Source organism: Suricata suricatta, chromosome 10, assembly GCF_006229205.1.
Source record: "Suricata suricatta isolate VVHF042 chromosome 10, meerkat_22Aug2017_6uvM2_HiC, whole genome shotgun sequence".
Lineage (NCBI taxonomy): Eukaryota > Metazoa > Chordata > Mammalia > Carnivora > Herpestidae > Suricata > Suricata suricatta.
Genome location: NC_043709.1, coordinates 9,868,699 through 9,891,467, shown reverse-complemented (window position 1 = coordinate 9,891,467; position 22,769 = coordinate 9,868,699). Strand labels below are relative to the sequence as shown.

At 60.8% G+C, this 22,769-nt stretch overlaps 1 protein-coding gene across 3 annotated transcripts; it reads left to right on the top strand.

Annotated features, from left to right (window-relative positions):
* The first annotated feature begins 416 nt into the window (after nt 1-416).
* On the top strand, nt 417-20,292 carry GGA1 (golgi associated, gamma adaptin ear containing, ARF binding protein 1). Of its 3 annotated transcripts, XM_029953641.1 has the most exons (17): nt 417-753; nt 4,556-4,640; nt 5,827-5,902; nt 7,241-7,339; nt 8,346-8,469; nt 8,846-8,946; nt 9,791-9,871; nt 11,428-11,568; nt 11,646-11,727; nt 13,123-13,230; nt 13,921-14,073; nt 16,615-16,679; nt 17,107-17,273; nt 17,710-17,903; nt 18,686-18,855; nt 19,094-19,204; nt 19,297-20,292. In XM_029953641.1, the coding sequence occupies exons 1-17, from the start codon at nt 711-713 to the stop codon at nt 19,405-19,407; spliced, it is 1,911 nt and encodes a 636-aa protein (XP_029809501.1). In that variant the 5' UTR covers nt 417-710; the 3' UTR covers nt 19,408-20,292. The 3 variants fall into 3 exon arrangements, with proteins under 3 accessions (XP_029809501.1, XP_029809503.1, XP_029809502.1); XM_029953643.1 differs by lacking the exons at nt 417-753; nt 4,556-4,640 and adding an exon at nt 4,695-4,762; XM_029953642.1 differs by lacking the exons at nt 417-753; nt 4,556-4,640 and adding an exon at nt 4,866-5,340.
* The last annotated feature ends 2,477 nt before the right edge of the window (nt 20,293-22,769 follow it).

Here is a 22,769-nt window from a genome sequence, read left to right as displayed (position 1 = left end):
CTCCTCCAGCGCCCGTCACAGAGCAAATCAAATGTAGCGTTATTAAACGATCGCAGAATGAATGAAGGGTTAGCACGGAGTTTAGGTTCTGCCACTTGTGTGACCTCAAACTATCTGGTTCGTGGGTTTGTTGTGGGCAGTGAATACATTAATGCATAAAAAGTGCTTAGAACAACGCCTGTAACATTGTAAGCACTCGACGAACTTTGACTTACTTTCACAGCGGCCCACGGATGTCATTGCCCTTTTAAGGGACCCTCCCCCTGTCCATCTAAGCGGAAGTGCGTCTCAGGGTTCCGGAAATGACCTAAGAGCCCCTCAGAAACATGGCTGCCGAGCATTCTTCCGGAAGCGATCACGGGCATTTTCGTGACGCACGACGAGCTACAGCGTCCCGTGGGGTTACCATGGTGCAGCTCTCAGCCCCCCGTCCCTCCGCTTCCTCTGTCGCCTGAGCGCCGTGAACGGGAAGGCGGGCGTCTGGTACCGCCCGCGACGTAGACACCACCGGGGGAGGGGGAGGAGTTAGGAGAGCAGGTGACGCTCTAGGGGAGCTCGTACGAGTCTCTATGGTGCCGAGCGCTCCCGTGCGCCGCTCCCGCGGGTCGGGGCGAACGTTGCCCCTTTAATCGGTGGAGGGCGGTGCCGAGGAAGTCCCGCGAGAGCGGTGGGGGGCGGGGGGCGGTGCCGAGGCTGGGGGCCTGTGGCGGATGGAGCCCGCGATGGAGCCGGAGACTCTGGAGGCGCGAATCAGTGAGTGTCCGGGAGGGGCGCGGGCCGGACCGGAACCGGAACCGGGGGCACGAGGCGGGCCCCTTCCCGGCGGGGGCGGGGTACGCGGCGCCCCCTCCCCACGCCCCGCCTCCGGCCCAGGAGAGGCGGCTCCCCGAGCCGGTCCCTCCGACCCTGGGGCGAAGGGAGACCCAGCCAGCTGCGTGGACCCCCGGTGGGAGCGGACGCCGCCCACCTCTCTGATCCCAGGGCCGCGACCCTCGGGGAGGAGTGAGCTGCGCCCGCCTCTGCCTCTAGAACCCTCAGGACGGAGACTGTAGTCTCCAAAGCCCTGAGGCCCACACTTCTCCACTGAGGAGCGGACCCTCCGAGCCATTCTCTTGGGCCCAGGAGGGAGCAAGCCAGCGGCCCCCAGGGCTGCACCTCAGACCCAGGCGGGAAGGATCCTACTCTTCGTGGGCCCCAGATCGTCCGCTCTGGCTCTGCATGGCGTGATTCCCTCCTGTTCGTTCCCTGAGTCTGCAGCTCCTTTCTGATTTGCTCGTCTCCTCGCCCAGGAAGGGAGGACTCAGTGGCCCATCTGATCCTCCAAGCTCTGGCCACACAGTGAGAAACCCTCAAACCCTCTAGGCTTGACAGGGTCCCATCTAAGACTCCAGAAGTAATATCAGGCTCTTTGTCACTAGCCTCAGCCCAGCCCTTCTGATTCTGTAACTCCACCCAAGACCCTTCCCAGTTCTTTTGCTGACCTTTCTCCAAAGGACTCTGAACCCCTTTTTCTGTGACTCCTCCTATACAGGCTTCTATTACTCGGGCTTCTGAGTCCTCATACCCTCCACCTGACCTCCGTATCCCACACTGCTGATGGCGCTCCTTGGCTCTCACAGCTTTCCTACGGGACTCTCCCTGGGCTGGTGACAGTTCCCTCCTAAGTCTTTCCTCAGGCCACGTCTCCGCCAGGGCCTCAGGGAGACTTCGGTCTACCTTCAGCTCAACCCCTGAGCCCCCAGCACCCCAGGGAGCTGCGCAGAGTGATTTGGGGTCATGGGCAGCCCTTTTTGAGCCAGGCTTGAGCAGAATTGAACCCTGATGTTGGCTCCAGAAAAACACCCCTTGCAGGCATGTTTCAGAGTTCGTCTGGCCAGTGGGGGGGAGGGCATGGAAAGGAGGCCCTCTGTGGCCACATCGACACTGTTCCAGAAGGCCACAAGTGCCCAGGTATGAGCAGCAACTTGGGAGGACGGGCAGGGCCCTGGCCGACAGGCCTGGCATATCTCAGGACTTGAGCTGAGGGGGACACAAAACCATCTCACGGTTAGCAAAAATGGGATCTTCTGAGAGTCCAAAAAGAGTCTGATCTGAGAAACAGGAGTCAGGACACCTGGGTTTGGCAGGAGGCTGGACTCTAATAGACTGAGGCCAGGATCGTTTTCTCTTTTTCTTCCCCTTTGGGCCCCAGCAAAATTGTAAGCTCTTCCCTTGCAGTGGTTAGAGGGTAAGGGTAGCTTCTGATGGGTGAGTGACAATATTATCACCACCATGTAGTGACAGGGTACAGTCATGCCCTATTGTGAAACACTTCCCTCTTGCCCTCCCTGGGTGTTCTTCCTTACTGCCTCTCAGGGAAAGTGCTCTCCCCACCCCCCCCCACATACCCATAGAGGTAAGACAGCTGGTGGGTTGGGGGCCCAGGCCAGAGAGGTTGGTCAGCTCTCCGTGGACTCAGTGGCTCCTGCTTTGAGCAAGATGCAAGGGAGAAGGCTGATGTCTCGTGATCCTACTGCCTCCTCCTCACTGGCTTCTGACTCAGGACAGTTTCCAGAACTGGCTTCTCTGTCCTCACTCAGACTCCTGTGTCTGACATTTTTAAAGGACTTCCTGTTCTCGCCCCCCCACCCCCAGCCCCCAGCCAGATGTCATTGAGAGGGCAAGACCTAACCCCATTCTCTCTTTCTAACTTCAGACTGGTGTTCCCCAGCCTCTGGCCATGTTGGGGGGCTGGGAGACCGAGTAGCCAGCCACACTTTCCCTTAGTTGGGGGGGGGGGATGACGGTTATTCCTGGGTGATCTACAGGGGCTTCCTTTCTCCCAGGGACTGGAGGGAGGCTTGGGAGGGAGCTGTCACTAGCCCAGAGAGAGTCCTGTAGGAAAGCTGAGAGCCAAGGAGCACAAGGCTCATGCAACAGAGATTTCTTTCTAGAGAGAAAATGCTTCATTCAGATCTCTGCTCAGCTGTACCTCCTCTGAGAGCTCTCCCAGAGAGATAAGCCCCCACCTGCCCAAAACACTTTCTACACCGGCTCCTTGCTTCAATTTTCTTTACAGTACTTCCCAAAAGTACACAGTGTTGTGTGTGTGTTTATCCGAGGACTTGGCGTTTCTCTTTCCAGAGCCGGGAGGGCGGGGATTTTGCCTTGTTCACTTCTGTGGCCCCAGCACTCAAAATATTTATATATAAATATGAATTGGTTACATGGCTGCCAGGTACTGGGATCCCAGGGCTCTCGACTCCCACCATGTTGTAGGAGCCGGGTCCCAGCCTCCTCCGGTCCGCAGATCCTTCTCTGTCCCTCCTCCTAGGCTGCGTTCCCTCCACACCCCCTGCTCAGCAGGCTTGAGGCAGAACAGGCCAGATATCAGGGCGAAGCCTAGAGACTGGCTCTGGGGAGCTGGTGAAGATCCACCCCCCGCTTGTTCTCACCTTGCATATTTTGGCATCTAAATCAGTCCGCCTTTCGCTCCAGCTTTACACATGGGGAAACAGAGGTTCAGGGAAGTTCCGTGACCTATTGATTGTTTTTTATAACCAGTGTTGGGTATCAGGGAGGTGACTGCCTGCTTGTTTATCACCCCCTCCTGTAGACTCCTTTGCCCTTTTCTGGCCACTACCCGTTCCTGGATTCAGACTCCCTGACATGCTGTGCCCGCCTGCCAGCCGCTGAGCCCCCCTTCATTCATTTGTTTGCCAAGAGGAAATGGGCGTGTGGCACGCGGTGCCACAGCTGGCTGGGGCCCACGCTGAAGGTCAGAGCTGGGGGACAAAGAAGAGAGAGCTGATCCGGCACTGGCACCCTGGGCGGGAGCCAGGGTTAGAGAAGACTTCGTGGAGGAGGTGATACCTGAGCCTCGCTCCTTCCAAGCTTCTCCACGCTCTGCCCTGCGCTCAGTGATCCGAGTCCATCCTCCTCCTCCTCCCCACACTCAGGGGTGCTGTGCTGATCGTAGGCATGCCTTCCCCAGCCTGGTTAGCTCCCGCTTGAGTGTCACCTCTTCCAGGCAGCCTCCCTGGCCCCAGGCCCAACTGAGTCCCCTTGCTCGTGGCTCCTTTGCCTCCCTCTGTCACACTGTATGGTGAACTTAACTTACCTTGGCTCACTTCCCAGCCACACGGCTCCTTGAGAGCAGAACTGTGGCTTTTCCCCCCCTTACCTCTGGATCTGAGTGTAAATTCCCTGAGCGTTGTGGGGATACTTTTCAGGAGCAGAACTAGAGGAGGTTCGGTTGGTCAGGTTGGCAGACAGACATGCAGCTGCTGAGATGGATGCACTAGGGAGTGGGGGCACCGCCCCTGAGCACCATCTCTAAAAGCGGGGCTGCAGGGGGCCTGCAAGGGAAAGCCCGTGGACCCGGGCTCGTCTGCCTATTGACACCGCCAAAATCATCGCTCAGGTCTTGAAGCTATTGGAGCAGGAGGTCAAGGGGAGTCTTCACCTGCTCAGTCATCCCCCCAGCCCCCTAGTGGCCAACTGTGCTGCCAGAGGAGGGAGGGGGAGAGGCAGGGACCCCTTCACCAGGCCACAATGGCCCTCTCTCCTCCTACAGACAGAGCCACAAACCCCCTGAACAAGGAGCTGAATTGGGCCAGCATCAACGGCTTCTGCGAACAGCTCAACGAGGACTTTGAGGGGTAGGTGGCCCCCTCTCGCGCTCCCTCCTCCACAGAATCTCCTCTGCACCTGCCGCGCCCACTGCAGACCCTGGCCTCGGGCAAACACCTCAGTGGGTTGAGACTCCGCTTCCATTCTTAAGGTGCTCACAGATTAGTGCTGGTGGTGGGCCCTCTATACCTCCGTGGGCCACCCTCTAACTGAACCCATTTTATAGGTGAAGAAGCTGAGGCCCAGGGGACTCGGGTTCCCCACAAAGGAAATGGTAGTCCTGGGCTTAAGCCCACACCCCCCTGAGTCCCAGCTTTGTCGGGACCTACTCCCTGGCTCAGAGGTGGCCAGCAGGCTCTTTGCTCCAGGAAGAATGAGAACCACCTGCGTTAGGATTCGTGCTTGTCAAAAATGCCCATTTCAGGGCCCTGTGCAGACGGGGACTAGAGTGGCAGAGGACTTCGGGGCAGATTTGTTAGCAGGCTCCCCAGGTGGTGCAGTCGGAGGGGCACAGCCTTCCCTCCACTGCACCTGCACCGTGCGGGCGCTCCGCTCCAGGAGGCCATGCGTACGGCGCGACGTGTGTGACCCTGAGTGCGGCTGCTTGGATGCGAATCCCATCCCTCCACCGGGCCCGCTGGGCAAGCCTCTGGCTCTGCTCCTGTGATGTGAGGACCATAGCACTGCGGCCTCTGGATGGTCGAATGTAGGCCGGGCTCCAAAACGCATGTGAGGCTCCTGGTATATCATGAGCACTCAGTCCGTGTTAGCTGTCCCCGTCACTAGCGACCGGGGTCTTTTAAGATCCAGCAGACAGCGTCATCACCTCCACTACAAAGGTGCTCCGATCTCTCCCAGCAGGATGTCCTGCGCCCCTGAGATTCTCAGGGAGCTGTGTCTGCCCTCAGTGTCATGTGCTGCCACACACAGGCCCCTTGAAGGCCACGGTCCCCTCCCCAGCTCGCAGTTCTCCGGAAAGCCAGCTGAGGGGCTGAGCTCACACCTTTGGAAGGTCCCCGGCTCTGCTCCCTGCCCGCCCCTGCCCTGTCACGCTGCAGTCTCCAGGCCTCTCCAGTCGGAGAAGGAGCTGGGCCCTTGCATCTACTCCACTGAAGCCACCAAGGGCTGTGGGCCCAGCAGGGGCGGGGGTGGCGGCCCTCCTGGGGCGCCTCGGTCTCCAGCCCTTTGGGCCTCTGTGCTGTTCCTCTCCTCCAGGCCCCCACTTGCCACCCGGCTGTTGGCTCACAAGATCCAGTCACCACAGGAGTGGGAAGCAATCCAGGCCCTGACGGTGAGAAGGGGAGAGAGGGCACCGTCTCTCCCCACACCACACGGATGGCACCCAGGGAGGCCAAGACAGAGGGTTTTTGTTTTGAGAGAGAGTGCTTGAGCAGGGCAGTGGTTGGGGGGTGCGGGGAGAGCGCAAGAACTCTAAGCAGGCTCCATGCTCAACATGGAGCCCGACCCGGGGCTTGATCCCACAACCCTGGGATCATGACCTCAGCTGAAATCAAAAGTTGGACGCTCCACCAACTGAGCCACCCAGGCACCCCTACATCAGGCTCTTCTTTAGAGCCCAAGGGAGTAGTGCCAGAACGGCCTAGATTGGCCTGTAGGGGCTCACCGCCTTCCACCCCAGCCCTGCACAGTTAGTGCGGGGAGGAAACCCCCTAAGGTCGTAGGCCCGGGGCTTCCCTGCACCAGCCGTGGGGCAGATTTCTAGGAGGTGGGTTGACACACTGAATGAGGGCACCACCCCAGGCCTGCTGATCCCGGTTCCTTCAGCATCTGCACCCAGGAATCCGCATGTCTATAAGGCTCCCTGGGTCCCCTGTAGGGCTAGCTCAGCCCATCAGTGGTGTCCAGACCCAGGACAGTGCCGCCCTCACAAAGGCAGTTCAGGTGCTGACAGTGGGCTCAGGCCAGAGTGTTTGAAGCCGTGTCAGCAGAAGAGAAGGGGGGTGCGCTCTCTGTGGACCCCAGGGACGGGCCACGTAGCACCTCACCACAGAGCAAGGCTGACCTCAGATGGTAAACAGGTTTTCTTTTACTTATTTTTTATTTTTTCAAACGTTTATTTATTATTGAGAGACAGACAGACCATGAGCAGGGGAGGGGCAGAGAGAGGGAGAGACAGAATCTGAAGCAGGCTCCAGGCTCTGAGCTATCAGCACAGAGCCTGACACGGGACTTGAACTCACAAACTGCGAGGTCATGGCCTAAGCCAAAGTCGGACGCTTAACTGACTGAGCCACCCAGGCGCCCCAACAGGTTTTCTTTTAATAGTTACTTTTTTTTTTTTTAACAAGATAGAGGTGTATTTTTTTCCTCAAACATGGACCGGTTCTAGGATTTCACAAATATATAGGATATGGCAAGGTAAATGGTGCTTGTTGAAGTTTAAAAAAAAAATAATAATAATAATGGGAAAATTATTTGCAAGTGGTGCTCAGACGTGGCCAGGCTGTGGGGTTGGGCATTGCCGGCCCTCGAAGGCACCCACCCTGCGTCTTGTCCTGAGTCATTCCCTCCCTCTGCCTGCCCAGCCCTGGGCTTCCACGTACCGGCTGGGGTATGGGAGGGAGGCCGCCTCCTCTGACCCTCCCTGGGGTCCCCCCTGCCCCCCCAGGTGCTGGAAACATGCATGAAGACCTGCGGCAAGAGGTTCCACGATGAAGTGGGCAAATTCCGCTTCCTCAATGAGCTCATCAAGGTCGTGTCTCCCAAGGTGGGTGCTCCCAGCCTGAGCTCAGGCCTGTGCTGTCAATGGGGGGACCCCCCCCCCCACAGGAGGCCACTGACAGCCCTCATCCTGGGGGCTCCTGCTGGCTTCCCACTTCTGCTCAGCCCCCCTGTTAGAACGCTGACCGGCATAAACACAGACCCTTTCTCATGGTCCTTCACAGTTGAGTCCGGGACAGCGGGGCTTCCAGGAGGGTTTCCAGGCCACCCCAGGAGCCGGTGGTCCTGGAGCTGGGCATGGGGGTGCTCAGGCTTAGTGAGGAATGACCACAGGACGTGTGCGCATGCACGCGGCTGCTGAGCCAGCTTCCCCAGCACAGCCACTCTGGCTGTGACCTGTCCCCACCTCACAAGAGTAGCCTCCTTGAGGCCTTGGATGCAGAGGCCCCAAAGCTTGAGTGGCAGAGCCTGCTGATGGCCTTGGCCTGGTGGGGGCAGGGTGTGCTCCCTCAGGGCACACACTTATTAGATACCCCTTCCGGCCTTCCTCACTCACACCCTTCTCTAGATCAGAGCAGCTGAGTGTCCCAGCTGGCCCCCCATTCTCTGCCCATCTTCCCAACAGGTGACTAGCATGAGTTCCAATTCCCTCAGCCTTAGTTTGCAGCTGAGAAAGACTGCTTGAGACCCAGGGCTGAGCTCGGGTCCACACCTGCCCCTTCCCTGGCCAGCCCCAAGCCAGGTGGCTCCTCCCCAAGGTCACAGAGCTAAGCCCTACACAAAATGGATGGGAGACAGGCGCTCAGCTCTGTGTCCTCCCCATGATCCCACCGGCAGGTGGGGACACAGATGCTTAGGGCTGGCACGGCCGGTGCGCAGCAGAGTGAGGAGGCGGGCTCCACCCACCAGACAGTTTGGGTGGCACGGAAGAGCCCCGCAGGCCGAGGTCTCCTAGGGGGTCCTGGGGAGGCAGCCACATTGGGGCTGGGGTTGGGGCTGCAGGGAGCGGGGCCGGACAGTGGCAAAGCCTGCCCTCCCCTCGGTCTCTGAAGTACCTGGGCTCTCGGACGTCGGAGAAGGTGAAAAACAAAATCTTGGAGCTCCTTTACAGCTGGGCCGTCGGCCTGCCCGAGGAGGTGAAGATTGCGGAGGCCTACCAGATGCTCAAGAAGCAGGGTGAGGCTCCCGTGGGGGTGCCTAGACCGGTGCCTCCTGCCTCCCTTCTCCCTCCTCCTCCTCCCTCCTGGGGCTCCAGCACTTCCGACAGCAAGGTCATGGCTCTGCCCTTTAACTTCTCAAGAACATAGAGGCTTTTTGTGGCTCTATGTGAAGCTAGGTTGGGTGGAGAGAAGGTGAGTTTGGGTCAAACTTGCCCTCAGAGAGTGGCCCCCATGGAGTCGCCTCAAAATGTGGCCTAAAAGCCACCAGATGACTTGACATCGTGGTTCAGGAGCCGATCCTGGCCCACCTTCCATCCTGCCCTTGCCCCCCCTCCCCTCCCCCGCTCTGGCCCCGGGCACCGTTGATGCCTTCCCACCACCGTCCACTCCAGGGATTGTGAAGTCTGACCCCAAGCTTCCGGATGATGCTGCCTTTCCCCTTCCTCCTCCACGACCCAAGAATGTGATCTTTGAAGATGAGGAGAAATCCAAGGTGAGCCTCCAGGAGATGAGGACCTTCGCGCCCGCTTGGTCATGAATTCCAGGCCTTGGCTGCCCTGAGCAGAGGCCCGAGCTGAGCGCAGTCACTGCACCGGGTGACAGGCGAGGCTTACCCAGCACTTCTTCATACTGAGTACTTCCCTTCCAGGGCCCCTGCGTTTTTTTTTTTTTAATGTTTATTTGTTTTTGAGAGACAGAGACAGAGAGACAGAGCTCAAGTAGGGGGAGGGGCAGAGAAAAAGGGAGACACGGGATTGGAAGCAGACTCCAGGCTCCAAGCTGTCAGCATAGAGCCCGCCGCGGGCCTCGAACTCACACACCATAAGATCATGACCTGAGCCGAAGTCGGGCGCCCACCAGACTGAGCCGCTTGGGCGCCCCAGGGCCTCCGCATTTAATAAACACAAGTGCATGCCTGGTGTCCCTGGGGTTGGTCTGAGGGCATTTTTTTTTTTCTGAGGGCATTTTATAGGTTGAGCAGGAGTCTGTATTTTTGCTTTTGACACTTTCAATGATAACTGGATTAACTTTGTGTTAAAGGAATCATGTGCTCACAGGCAAGAAATTAAACAGCCCAGAGGAGGTAAGATAGAGAGTCAAAACTCCTATCCCCCTGGTCCCAACTCCAGAGGGCTAGCGCTGTTGGGTTCCTGGCACATCCTTCCAGAAGGATACTCTCACGATGGTAATACATTTGGTACCGTCTGTCGGTAGATTCTCACTATTTCATGGAGAGCTTAATAGGTACCTTACGTCCCACAGCCGGGAAACTGGGGAACCAGCGCGTGACCCCAGGCCCAGACTGGGGTCACAGTCGTGCCCCTTTGTCCCTGCAGATGCTGGCCCGCTTGCTGAAGAGCTCCCACCCCGAGGACCTCCGAGCAGCCAACAAACTCATCAAGGAGATGGTGCAGGAGGTGATTGCCATGGCCGTGGTGCAGGGAGCAGGCCGAGTGGGGACTGGAGTGGGGCCACCGCGGTGGGGTTGTGTGTGCGCCTACAGGGGACCCTGCTGTGACCCAGCTAACGGGCTGTCATGGCAAAGAAAGAGCTGACAGGTCGAGGGACCGCAGGAGACAGAGCCAGAACCGGTGTAGAGGGAAGAATTACCCAGCAACCTATCTAACCTCCTCCGATTGGGCTTTTGCAAGGCTGACTGCCTCTTACGTGACAAGGAAGTATAAATTAGGTCTTACTACGTTACAGGTACTGTGTATGTGCGTACTTATTATAAAGACAGAATAATAACGCTTTTAACTTCCAAACAAGTATATGTATGTTATGGGTACAGGCTGAGACTTTTTCTTAATATATATATATTTTAATATTTATTTACTTTTGAGACAGAAAGAGAGACAGAGTGAGAGCAGGGAAGGGGCAGAGAGAGAGGGAGACACAGAATCTGAAGCAGGCTCCAGGCTCCCAGCTGTCAGCACAGAGCCCAGGACAGGGCTTGAACCCACGAGCCGTGAAACCATGACCTGAGCTAAAGTCAGATGCTTAACCCATGGAGCCACCCAGGTGGCCTCCCTCAAATTTTTTTAATGTTTATTTTTGAGAAAGGGAGTGTGAATGGAGGAAGGACAGAGAGAGAGAGGGGGACACAAAATCGGAAGCAGGCTCCAGGGTCTGAGCTGTCAGCACAGAGCCTGACGCGGGGCACAAACCTGCGAACTGTGAGATCATGACCTGAGCCGAAATCAGAGGCTTAACTGGCTGAGCCACCCAGGCCCCCCCGCAGGCTGAAACTTTTTTAATTGATAAGGGTAGGTCCTCAAAGCTTCAGTCTAGAGCCCTACGGGGAGGAAGTCCTGGGCTGTCTTCTGAGGGCAAAGCCGTACGTCCTGGCAGCGCAGGAAAAGTCAAGGGCGGCCCCTCTCGGGGAGGGCAGTTGTGTCAGAGGGCACAGCATAAGCCCACTTTTCATCCCGCGAGGGAGGAGGAGCACGCGTGGTAAGCCCAGTGGGCATGGGATAGTGGGGTCACTTCCTACTGTGGCCTTTCAAGGCCCTGAGCTCCCTGCCACCTGCCAGACCCTGGGAGGGTGTCACTCCTAGTTTCTGGTTATGCTTGGTGACCACAAAAGTCTCCTCTCACTCTCAAGTGCGGGCACCTCCTTTCAAGGGGCAAACACAAGGAGGGCAAAAGCCATGCAGTACCACAGGTGTACATGTAGGACAGTGGTCCCCCAGTGTCACCAGTCCAGATTGCTGAGCCGTCCTGGAGATGGTGTCTGAGGGCCCCCGAGATTCTGACAGGTCCGTGCAGAGGCCTGGGGCCTGGCGCCATCGGCAGGAGGAGAGGAAGCAAGCACAGGGTTGGCACAGGGCTTCCCGGACTAGCATACCCTGGCCTGGGCACCTCGTGGCCAGTCTGAGCTCACACCGAGCCGGCAGATGCTCTAGAGCGCTGTAGGCAGCGCCCGGCCCCGGGCGCGCGTGACCTGAGCCCTCTGAGGCCGCTGTCTCCCTAGGACCAGAAGCGGATGGAGAAGATCTCCAAGCGGGTGAGTGCCATCGAGGAGGTGAACAATAACGTGAAGCTGCTGACGGAGATGGTGACGAACCACAGCCAGGGCCGTGCGGCTGCCCGCAGCAGCGAGGACCTCATGAAGGTGCGCCTGCCTCTTCCGCCCCGCCCCGCCCCTCCTAGCTCCCCGCCGGCCTGACCCACCCACCCTGCTGTCCCCAGGAGCTGTACCAGCGCTGTGAGCGGATGCGGCCCACGCTCTTCCGACTGGCCAGTGACACGGAAGACAACGACGAGGCCCTAGGTGAGCCCTGGGCAGTCAGTCCTGCCCCTCTGCCTCCTCCCCCTTCCTCTCCCCGGACACGCTAAGTATCTGCAGTTAGCAGGAGCCACCACCAGGGGGCCCCCTTCTCCAGCCCCAACCTTGGGTTTCTCCACGTTGAGGAAGCGGAGAGCATAAGATCCTATGGGCCAAGCCCCTACTCAAGCGCTTCATTTACTGCCCCCAAGCTGAACCAGCTGAAAGGGGGAGGACTGTCCCCATTTCACAGCTGGGGCTCTGGGAGGGAAGGGACTTGCCCAGATCACAGAGCATAATGGAGGCAGAGCCACGGTGGACCAGGGCTCCCTGGTAAAGGCTAGAAACTGAGGCCTCAACAATTCCGGGCCCCGTGACTCCGGTCACGGCCACCTACCGGGTTCTCATCCTTCCTCTCTGCCATCACATGAGCCAGAGTCTCTGGGCAGCAGTCTGATACCACCTCAGCCCCTGATTTACTGGGAGGTCACTGCGTGCGGCCTGCATGCCAGGCACCCGGTCCCAGCCCAAGGCAGTTGCTGCCCAGACCCCTCCAAGCCCTGGCCCCTGAGGGGATAGTATTGGAAAGGGCCTAGTTTGTGCCAAGCACTGCTCTAGGCCCTGGGGATACGGTGGTGATTAAAATCAACAAAAGCCAGGGGCGCCTGGCTGGCTCAGTCAGTAGAGCATGCAACTCTGGATCTCAAGGTTGTAAGTTCGAGCCCCGCATTGGGCACAGAGATTACTAAAAACAAAATCTTTTAAAAAAAAAAAAAAAAGTAATCAGGGCACCTGGGTGGCTCAGTCGGTTGAGCATCCGACTTTGGCTCAGGTCATGATCTCACAGTTTGTGGGTTCAAGCCCCGCATCGGGCTCTGTGCTGACAGCTAGCTCAGAGCCTGGAGCCTATTTCAGATTCTGTGTCTCCCTCTCTCTCTGACCCTCCCCTGCTCACGCTGTCTCTCTCTCTCAAAAATAAATAACACATTAAAAAGTTTTTTAAAAGTAATCAACAAAAGCCCTGTCATTGACAGAGCTTGACAGGCAGTGAGTAGGGCCCGTTTGTCAGGTGGGGGTCAGTGACGTGGAGAACGGCAGGTGGGGGTGAGGGGACTGGGGGGTGGGGCTGAGGGAAGGCCTCGGAAGGCCTCGCAGGGACGCAAGGGCCACGCCGGCGGCAGAGCCAGGGTGAAGGCTGAGGCCAGAGTGTGCCACCGTGTTCGGTGTGGTGGGGACGGTGGACAAGGGTGGGCGGTGGCAGGTCTGAGTGAGGCGAGCAGACGGGACGCCCCCCGGCCCCATCCCCTCACCAGGGCTGTGATAGACGCAGGGTGCTCCCCTCCCCCCAGAGGCCCCCGGAGTCCCTCAGCCTTGTCTCCCCCCTCCTCCTGCCCATTCCAGCCGAGATCCTACAGGCCAACGACAACCTCACCCAGGTGATCAACCTGTACAAGCAGCTGGTGAGGGGCGAGGAGGTCAACGGCGAGGCCGCGGCGGGCTCCGTCCCCGGTGAGGAGCGGGGGGGGGCGTCCTCCAGCGGGCTCCGTCCCAATGAGGAGCTGGGCGGGGGGGTTGGGGGCACCCGCCAGGTGCCGGCAGCACAGGGCCCAGGCTGCCGTCACAGGGGTGGCCCCTGGGGAGAGAGCTGGGGGGAGACTGTGCCAGGGCTGCCGCTGCGGGGGGAGGAAGTCCACATGGGGCAGAGGGGGCGGGAGCCAGGGCTTGGCAAGGACTGGTAGAAGAAGGAAGGCCTTTCTTTAGTTTGATAAATCTGGCACCTGGTGTGCGGGGCTAGATGGCACCTTTCAGGCTTAGCTTCCTCATCGGAAGGTGGGAGGGAGGGTTTGACACATGAACGTGGCAGGCTCGGCCCCAGTAAGGGCAGAGCGATAGCCCTGGGGACCCACGGCAAGGGTTCGGATGGGCCCAGTTGGGGAGCGGTGGGGGCGGGCTACCGCAGATGGAGCAGTGGGGAAGTGAGGCTTCCGAGGATGGGAGGCAGTTGGCCAAGTAGAGGGAAGGAGCAAATAGGTTCTGGCCCCGAGGAGCTAGAGAAGGGGCCTGATGGCAGATTTCGGGGGCATGGCAGCGTGGCCAAGGAGGGCTGTGAGGGGTGGGGGGCAGCGGGCCAGCCTCCAGGAGCCTGAGTGGCCTCCACCCAGGATGGGCCTGACTCTCCTTCCCCCCTGCCCCACCCAGGGAGCACCTCTGCCCTGCTGGACCTCTCAGGCCTGGATCTGCCCCCCACGGGCACCACCTACCCAGTCATGCCCACCCGCCCTGGTGACCCGGCCAGCCCCGAGCAGCCTAGCACCTCCGTCTCCCTGCTTGATGATGAGCTCATGTCTCTGGGTGAGGAGGGGGCCAGGCCCAGAGGAGGGCGGGCCGGCTGTAGGTGGAGGTGATGCCCGCAGCCCTTGATGCAGCCCGCATCCCGCGAGTCCCATGGAGGGTGGTGTGAGTGCTAGGCCCATTTCACAGCCTGGGAGGCTGAGGCTCAGCGAAGTCCAGGAATCTACAAGGTCTTCCAGTCAGAGGATGAGGCTGGCCAGCCTCTGAACCGACCTCTGCTAACCCCACCGCGCCCGGGCTCTGGGGGCCTGAGGGAAAACTGGCGAGATGTCCCTGCGGCAGTTTAGAGCCTAGAACTGGGAGCAGATGGTTTTCCCACCCGCTGTGAGGGAGAGGGGCAGAGGGGGAGAACCCTGGCCCTGCAGCTCTTGAAGCTCCAGGAAGCCACGCCTCACGCTGGTCCGGACTACGAGTCCTCTGGGAACCAGGCACACGCCTGGGGCGCGCGCAGGGGGCACCCAGCCGGCCAGGCAGTTCTCAGGATTCCGGCTTCTGGCCCAGCCCCCTCTGAGAGCTGCAAGCCGGAGAACATGGGAACAGCCTCTCCACAGGGGCCCTGAAGTTTTAAAAAAAAAAAAAAAGCTGCACTCTGTCAAAAGAATCTCGAAAGTCGCGTTTGGGCACTGCCTTGGAAGCCAGGAGTTGGACTACGTTCCCTTGAACCAGTTCGGAGGTAAAAGCCAACCCTGATGGACCGGAAGAGGCGTGGTGTGCCCGTGCCCCGGGCCAGCGGCCTCCCTCACCACTGTGATCGCAGACCACCCGCCCCCCTGCACAGGAGTGGGTACCCCCAACATCCCCGCTTCCCAGATGCCAAAGGAAGGCTCCCAAGGCTTAGGAAGGCCAGATGGCGTGCCCGAAGTGGGGGCCACGCAGGTTAGAACGAGGCGCTCAGCTTCTGACGCCTTCCTCTGAGCTTCTCTGCTGCTCTGACTCAGCTCCCCGGCTAGGAAAGGGACATGAGGGACTGGGAATGGAGCATGAGGGATGAGGGGACGGCAGACCAGCACGAGTTCCCCTCTGGGCCCCGCAGCTGGCGCCCTCCCCAAGAGGCTGTGACCACAGGGTGTCCGTGGGCCCGCGTACGCATGCCATCAGCCTGCCCCTTGGCATTCCGAGCTGGGGGTGGCGTCCGGCAGAGGTCTGGGCAGTCGGTGTGTGCGGCCCGGCCCGCCAGCGAGCGGCTGTGGCACAGCCACCTTCTCAGGCGAAGCAAGGGGGCTGCGCACTTCCTGGCGCACGTCGCTTCAGCAGAGCCCCGAGCCTCCAGCATCCGTTGGTTTCGACTCGAAGGGAAAGGAAATGTGGGAACAGGAACCAGAAGTGCCGGCAGCACTCTCGGGGGGAAATAGAGGAAGCCCTGGGACCACAGAGGGGGCTTGTCCTAACCGGCTCTTTGTGGCAGGAAGGGTGAAGGGTGGGGGCGGGGTAGGCAGCAGGGACTTCCCGTCCGCGTCCGCCGCTGTTGAGGCCCTCCATCTCATCAGTCTCCTTTATTACCCGCGACAGCCCCCTCAGTCTTACAGATGAGGCACAGGGAGGTGGTCACTAGCCTGAGGTCACACAGCCAAGTGGCAGTCATGTTCAGACTCCAGCAATGAGGTCATGCTCTTGCCAGCCATGTGGCCTTGAGCAGGTGACTTCACCACCCTTCGTGTCCACTTCTTCGACCCTGAAAGAGGAACGGCAGCCCCACACCCACTCATCAGGATTGTTTGAGGACCGAGTGAGGCCCGCGTCTTGAGGTGCCGGACACTTCCGGGCATGTGACAGCCATCACCGCTGTTGTCCCTGCTCTCGGAGAGGTGTGCCCAGAGCAAGAGGCCCGGCATCATGAGCCTCCCGTGCCTTGCCAGTGCCTGTAGGCTCTTCAGGCTGCAGCTCGCTAATTCAGAATTTGCTAGAAACAGACTACCTTGTCTTCTGTAGGGAAAGCCTGTGGTGGCCTTGGCCCAGAGTGTGCTTCGGGGAGGACTGAGGTCAGACCAGATGTCTGCCCTCTCCGAGTCGGCAGGTTAATGAGTGGAGCCATCCGGAGGACCCACGGCTGCCCTCAGCCCCAGCCGGCCAGCCCTGTTGGCACGGCCAGGGCAGACGGCTTCTAGAGCCTGCCACCGTGCACCCGGGGACATGCAGCCCGCCCGGCCTGGCTGCTCGGGGTCTGGGCCGCCGCTTGCTCTCTGATGCTCAGAGGCCGTCGTTGGCTGAGTGCAGGGTGCCTCCTGCCACCACCCCTGGGCGCCCCGGCGCTGGCTGACTACAAAGACAAAAGTCCTGCTGTCCCTAGTGGAGGTGGCTTCGGAGTGGTAGGAGAGGAGGCATGAGTGGGTGTGGGAATAAACCTCCGAGATCTTTGGGTTCTGCTTCTCTGCTGCGGCTCCCTCTGAAAGTGCCTTTTGCCGTCTGAGCTGAGCCTCTTGGGGCGATGCAGGAGGAGGACAGGAGGCAGGGACCCCACGTCAGCATGCAGCCCCCACCGACCCCCTCTCCCTTGCTTCTGAAGACCTCCAGCTCCTTGACGTCTGTCTTGCTTCCTGTCAGGCCTAAGCGATCCCACACCCCCTTCGGGCCCAAGCCTGGATGGCGCCGGATGGAATAGCTTCCAGGTAGGAGGGCCCAGAGCCAGCGTGACCCGTCCCGAGGCAGGGTGGCTGCGACAGGCAGCCTGCAGCGGGCAGTGAAGACAGAGGGCCATGCGACAGGGGCCCCCCAGGGCTGAGGCTCCTGTCCTGGTTGGGAGGCCCCGGGTGGGGGAGGCAAGGCGTTCTCGCCTCACATCCATGCACTCCCCTTGCGAGTCTTAGCGTTGAGATGAGGTTCCCATTCTTTTTCTCTTGGTGGTGATTTTAAGGTCCCTAGAGTAGACCCTCAGGCCAGGCTGGCCCACAGTGGGGAATGTTGTCCCCTTCCCTGCTGCTGCTCCCCCGGATGTCACCTCCAAGGAGAGGCAGGGCCCCCGCGGCAGCAACACCAGGCGACCCTGACGCCTCTAAGCACCGCCCCGCCCACCTTCATGCTTTGTGTTCCCAACAGTCTTCTGATAGCGCAGAGCCCCCCGCCCCGCCTCGGGTCCCCAGCGCAGACAGCCAGACCCCCGCACAGACGCCTCTGCCGGCGAGCAGCGGTCTGGACGACCTGGACCTCCTGGGGAAGACCCTTCTGCAGCAGTCCCTGCCCCCTGAGTCCCAGCAAGTGCGGTGGTGAGGGCGCAGCCTGGCTGGGGAGAGGGGGGAGTGCCCCTACCAGCATCAGCTTCCGGGCTTCCCCAGACCCCGCAGCGAGAGGCCCGGTGCCCGCTCACTCCTGTGAGCAATTCTTGCTAGCAGCAGACCATCCATGTGCCAAGCACTGCACTGGTCCTGAGGGGGGCAGCAGGGCCCGAGGCAGGCACAGGGCCCGTCCCATGGGGTGCAGAGTTGATGGGAGAAAGGGGAGCTGTGTCCCACTGGATGGGGGCAGGGTATGGCGGGGGGAGCAGGAGCTGCCCGTTCCAAGGAGAGGAGACCCAGGCCAGAGAGACAGGGAGGCGTCCGAGCCGGCCATCAGGGACAGCCAGGAAGCCTAGCCCTCCCTGTGCCCCTGACCTCTCGGCCACTGAAGAGTCACCCCCCCCACAATGCCACATCCCCCAACAAGGGAGAAGCAGCAGCCCGCCCCTCGGCTCACACTCCGGGACCTGCAGAGCAAGAGCAACTGCAGCCCGCCTAGCTCTGGTGCCACCGGCCTCCTCCACGCAGCTTCCCCCGAGCCCCCTGGGCCCCCGAGGCAGCCCACAACGACCGAGCTGTCGCTGGCCAACATCACCGTGCCGCTGGAGTCCATCAAACCCAGTGAGTGGGCTGGGGGCACAAGCGGGTCCGGGCTGGGCCGAGTCAGCACACCACCCGGAGCATCCTCCCCCCCACCCCCAGTGCCAGTTGTCCCGCGGGGAGCCCGTGCCACTGCCTGACCCCAGGAAGGAGCTCTGGGCCAGACACTAGCCCCTCCCGGGCCCCTGTGCTCCGTCTGTCCCAGCTGGAGGGCAGAGTGCTATGCACGGTCCAAGCCTCCACAGGCACAAGGACTCCTCAGGCTGGCTGCCGGGTGCTCCCTCCCCAGGACTCAGGTCCAGGACATAGAGGTTCCGGGTCTCTCCAAGGCCACGAAACCAAGCCAGGATAAGGATGTAGGTCCAAGTCTGAGCTGCTCCTGCCCAGGAGCGCTAGGGACCGCTACACAGATGAAGACTGGCTGGTCTTTGCGGCCTGGTCCATCTTGTGAATGCACGTTGGCCTAGGATGTCGCCCCTTCAGTGTCCCCAGGAAGTGGCTAGCAGTGCCCTGAACACCAGCATGACTGTCCGAGAGTCCCGCGGTGAGAGCTGGACCCCAGCTCACCCGTAGGCCTCCACTCCAGCGCTCCAGGAAGTAGCCACGGGGCCAGCCGTAACTCGGCCCAGCATGTAGGTGTCTGCATCCGGCCCCACCTCTGCCCCGGGTGAAGGCAAGGACCCAAGTCTGTGGATTCATCCTCTCCTTCCCAGCAGGGCCACAAGTGGCTGCTGGGAGCCAGCGGGATGTGCTTGGGCTCAGGCCTGGCACCGCCCATCGCCCCCTGCCCTTGCCCCTGCCAGGCAGTATCCTGCCAGTGACAGTGTATGACCAGCATGGCTTCCGGGTCCTCTTCCACTTTGCCCGAGACCCGCTGCCCGGACGCTCCGACGTGCTGGTGGTGGTGGTTTCCATGCTGAGCACCGCCCCCCAGCCCATTCGCAACATCGTTTTCCAGTCAGCTGTCCCCAAGGTGACAGGAGCGTGCCTCCTTCCTCTCAGGGTGACTTGGGGCCGGGTGGGGAGCCAGCTGGTGGGGGGGGGGGGTTGCAGGGGACAAGGCCTCTCTGGGACCGGGGGAAAGAAGGGAGCCCAAGGACGGAGCCTCTGGCCCGCAGAGGAGCTGGCAGGCAGACTGGGCCTGGTCCCTCAGGATGAGGACAGGAAGCTGGGGAGCTTAGCTGGACCCCGTCCCGCCCGACTGTCCGCAGGTCATGAAAGTGAAGCTGCAGCCACCCTCAGGCACAGAGCTGCCGGCGTTCAACCCCATCGTCCACCCCTCGGCTATCACCCAGGTCCTGCTCCTTGCCAACCCCCAGAAGGTGAGGGGCCGGGCCGTGACCATGCGCCACTGTGGGGCGGGGGCAGCCTCTTCTCTCCCTCTGACCCCCCGCCTTTGCTGTCTCTGCCTCAGGAGAAGGTTCGCCTCCGCTACAAGCTTCTCTTCACCATGGGCGACCAGACCTACAACGAGATGGGGGATGTGGACCAGTTCCCCCCACCTGAGACCTGGGGAAGCCTCTAGAACACGGAGGGGCTGGGGAGAGGAGGGGGGAGCAGGACTGGCCACTGCCTAGCCTGGGTGGGAGGCTGTGGTGGCCTAGAACACCCTGTGTTCCCATGGCGACAACCCCCTGGGCCTGGTGCTGCTTCTCCCCTCACCCCTGCGGCCCTCTCCTTGCTTGCCCCCTCTCCTGCAGAGGTGAATCCAGCCCGAGACTGGCCTGGGTTTGCACTGCTGGGGACCTTGGCCACAGGGCCTGGAGCAGGGAACGGCCGCCTGGCCCTGGAAGGTCTCAGGGTCAAGGGGGAGAAGCGTGACTGTCGGGCAGGGGCCAGGACCTCGGGCCTGGCCCTGACCCCAGCCTGGGGTGGGGCCAAGCCCACCCGTCTCTTATGCCTTATGGGAAGGCCCAGCCATAACTCGGGGGCCCTGCTTGAGTGAGAACCAGCTCAGGCCTCCTCCATCGGAACCGGGTGACTGAGGAGCAGGGGTGACTCCTGCACCCCCAGCTCTTTTCACTCTCTGCTGTGTGGTTTGACTCTCTTCGCTTTCCTTTCTCAGTGGCCCTGTGGTCACCATCTCAGGGGGCCCGGCTGGGGGAGCCCCACCTGTGCCCCACTCCTCGTGGGGCTTTCGCTCCACCCGCCCACCCCCCCTTTGCCATCAGGCCTCCTGAGGGGCTGTGGGGGCTGTGACTGCTGGCCCGAAGGTCACACCAGAGTCGGGTGGCCCCAGCAGGGGGCCCTCAGGGCCACCGGGGTTCTCAAGTACGTCTTTTTCAGTCCTGGCCTCTGCTGGGGCCTCCTGTGGGCGGCTCGCCCCGTCCGTCTGTCTGTGGGCAGAGTGGGGTCTGTGTGTGAGTGAAAGCAGGAGTATTTATGGAAATAAAACACCCTTTTTCCTGGACCACCTGCTCTCCTGGCCCTTCTGAGGTGGAGGGCGATGGGGGTCCAGGAGGCCGGGGTGGGGGGGTCCCCGGGGCTGCCCTGTAGACTTCCACAGCTCTGTCTGTGGAGATCAGGCCGCAGTTCCTCTCCTCACCACCCCTGAGCCCTTCACCGGAAGAGGCCCCGCTTGGGGGCCTGTGGCGGTGCTGAGTCACCGGAGAGGGCCCGGCAGGCCCAGAGCGTCCCAGCTGGAAGTGAGCGGCTGCTCAGACCCGCCAGGAACCCCAGCTGCTGAGTGGGAGCCCCCCCCGCCCCCCCCCCCGTGCTCACAGCTTCCTCCTGCTGCTGCTCAGCCCTGCACGCAGGACTGCGAGGCAGGGCCACCCCAGAGGGCCTCGCCTCAGCTTCAGGCCTTCCCCAGAGGCCACTCCCAGGAAGCAGGGCGCTAACTGCAGCTGGTGACTAGAGGGTCCCCCCCCACCCCGGGATGCTGACCAGGCCCCCTGCCAGTCCCAGCTGTGGCACACTTACCCCTGGTGCGAGCAGAGTTCTCTCCTCCCTTGGAGGCTCTGGTCCAGGTGGAGAGCAGAGCAAGGCAGGGCTAGGCCTAGGCATTGCCATGTGGCACGCGTGTGTGCTGTGTGCTGCAGGGCCAGCCCTGCATGCTTCTCCACTGGACCCGGTTCCCATTTAGCAAAGTCTGGGCAAGGCCGCCTGCCATTTCTGCTCCCCAGCAGATGATGGGATGAAAAGCCCCTCTCATTTTGCCTAACCTTGTGCTTCCCCCGGATCCTACCGGGACGTGCCCAGACAGCCTGGCCCACTGGTTTTCCCAGAGCCCAGCACGCCCGTTCCCCAGCCTGGACGCTTCTTGCCATCGAGCAAGTGAGGCGTGCTTCTCCGTGCCCGGCCTCCCGGGACGCGGAGGGGGAGAGCATCACAGCTGCGCAGATCTCTGTGGAGTGGGTCCCCCCAACACAGCGAGGCTTCCAGATGCCCTGACCCCTCCGTGCCCCCAGCCACAGGGCCTGTTCCTGTTCCCCTCCCCACCAGGCCAGACTCTGCGAGAACACTTGTGAGGTCGCTGGACGGCTACGTCTCATAGGAAGGTTCCTCTTCATAGGAAGGTTCTTCGGAACAAAACATTACCCCCCGTAACGCCGCCCTGACATCTCAGGGGCACCACCTGGAGTACGATCTCGTCCCACGTGTGGAAGGGCTGCAGGTTGGGGTGGGAATGTGTGCAGCTTCCAACTGGGACTCTGGGCCTGCTCTCAGCCAGGTCCCTGGCTGGCTGTGAGATTTTGAGCAAGGTGCTCCCATCTCTGGGCTTTCAGTTCCTTTTCTTTCTGTTTCTTTTTCTTTCTTTCTTTCTCTTTCTTTCTTTCTTTCTTTCAACAGAATTTTCTTTTAATTTTTCAAATGTATTTTTTGAGAAAAAGAGTGCAAGCAGGGGAGGGTCCGAGAGGGAGAATCCCAAGCAGGCTCCACGCTGTCAGCGCAGAGCCCCATGTGGCTCTCAAACCCATGAACCTAGAGATGGTGACCCAAGCTGAAACCAAGAGCCGGATGCTCAACCTGCTGAGCTACCCAGGCGCCCCCTTTAGGTTCCTTTTTGATAGTGGGGAGGGGGCCCGTGAGCCGCAAGCCCCGCCAGGGCCTTCTGAAGCATCCTTGAGCACAGGGGTTCCCCAGGCTGTTGGCCTGGAGTGACCCAGATGCACCAGGGGCAGGGATACCCCTTTCCTCTTTCGGCCCTGCCCCCCTCCCTTTTGCTTGGCCATCCACCTGTCTGCCGCCCCACAGGCGTTTCTGAGCAGCCCTGGCACCAGACATGGCCCCATGGTCAGCCCACCGGGCTGGCATGGAACCTATGAGCCAGGAGCTCAGTACCTCAGGCCACAGAGCTGGGAGGGAGGTGGGCCTGAGGGGCACAGACGCCCTGCATCTGGCTGAGGTGCTTGGGGTGCGGTCTGACCGTGGGAGGTAGCCCTCAGCCGCCAGTCCATGGAGGAGCCATTCCCAGATGGTGCGTGTGAACTCCACCAGCGGAATGGAGCACTCACCGCACAGGAGACCCAGGGCCTCTGGAGGGCTTGGGCCGGACCAGGGTGAACAGGGAAGGAGAGTCCTCTGTCTCTCAAAGGGTCCTCCCACCCCCACCTCAGGAGCAGTGGGACTTCCCAGACCTTGAAGCCACACTTTCACTTCCATTCACACGGCTGGATACAGCAGCAGCTCGTTTAGGGGTCCTTTTTTGGCAACCGCAGCACACGGAGAAGCTGTGCCTGCTGCCATCCTGCTGTCCCGCCCCCATGTCCGCACAGGCGGAGGACACAGGAGCCCGCCCGAGGCCCAGCCTGACAGTTCATCCATCCTCAGAGCCACCTGCCGTGATGGAAAACTGAGGCCTGAAGGCGCACATTAGGGCCCATGTCCAACAGGCAGCCCCGTGAGGTACCACTCCATCCCCCAGGCCCTCTACAGCCCTCCAAG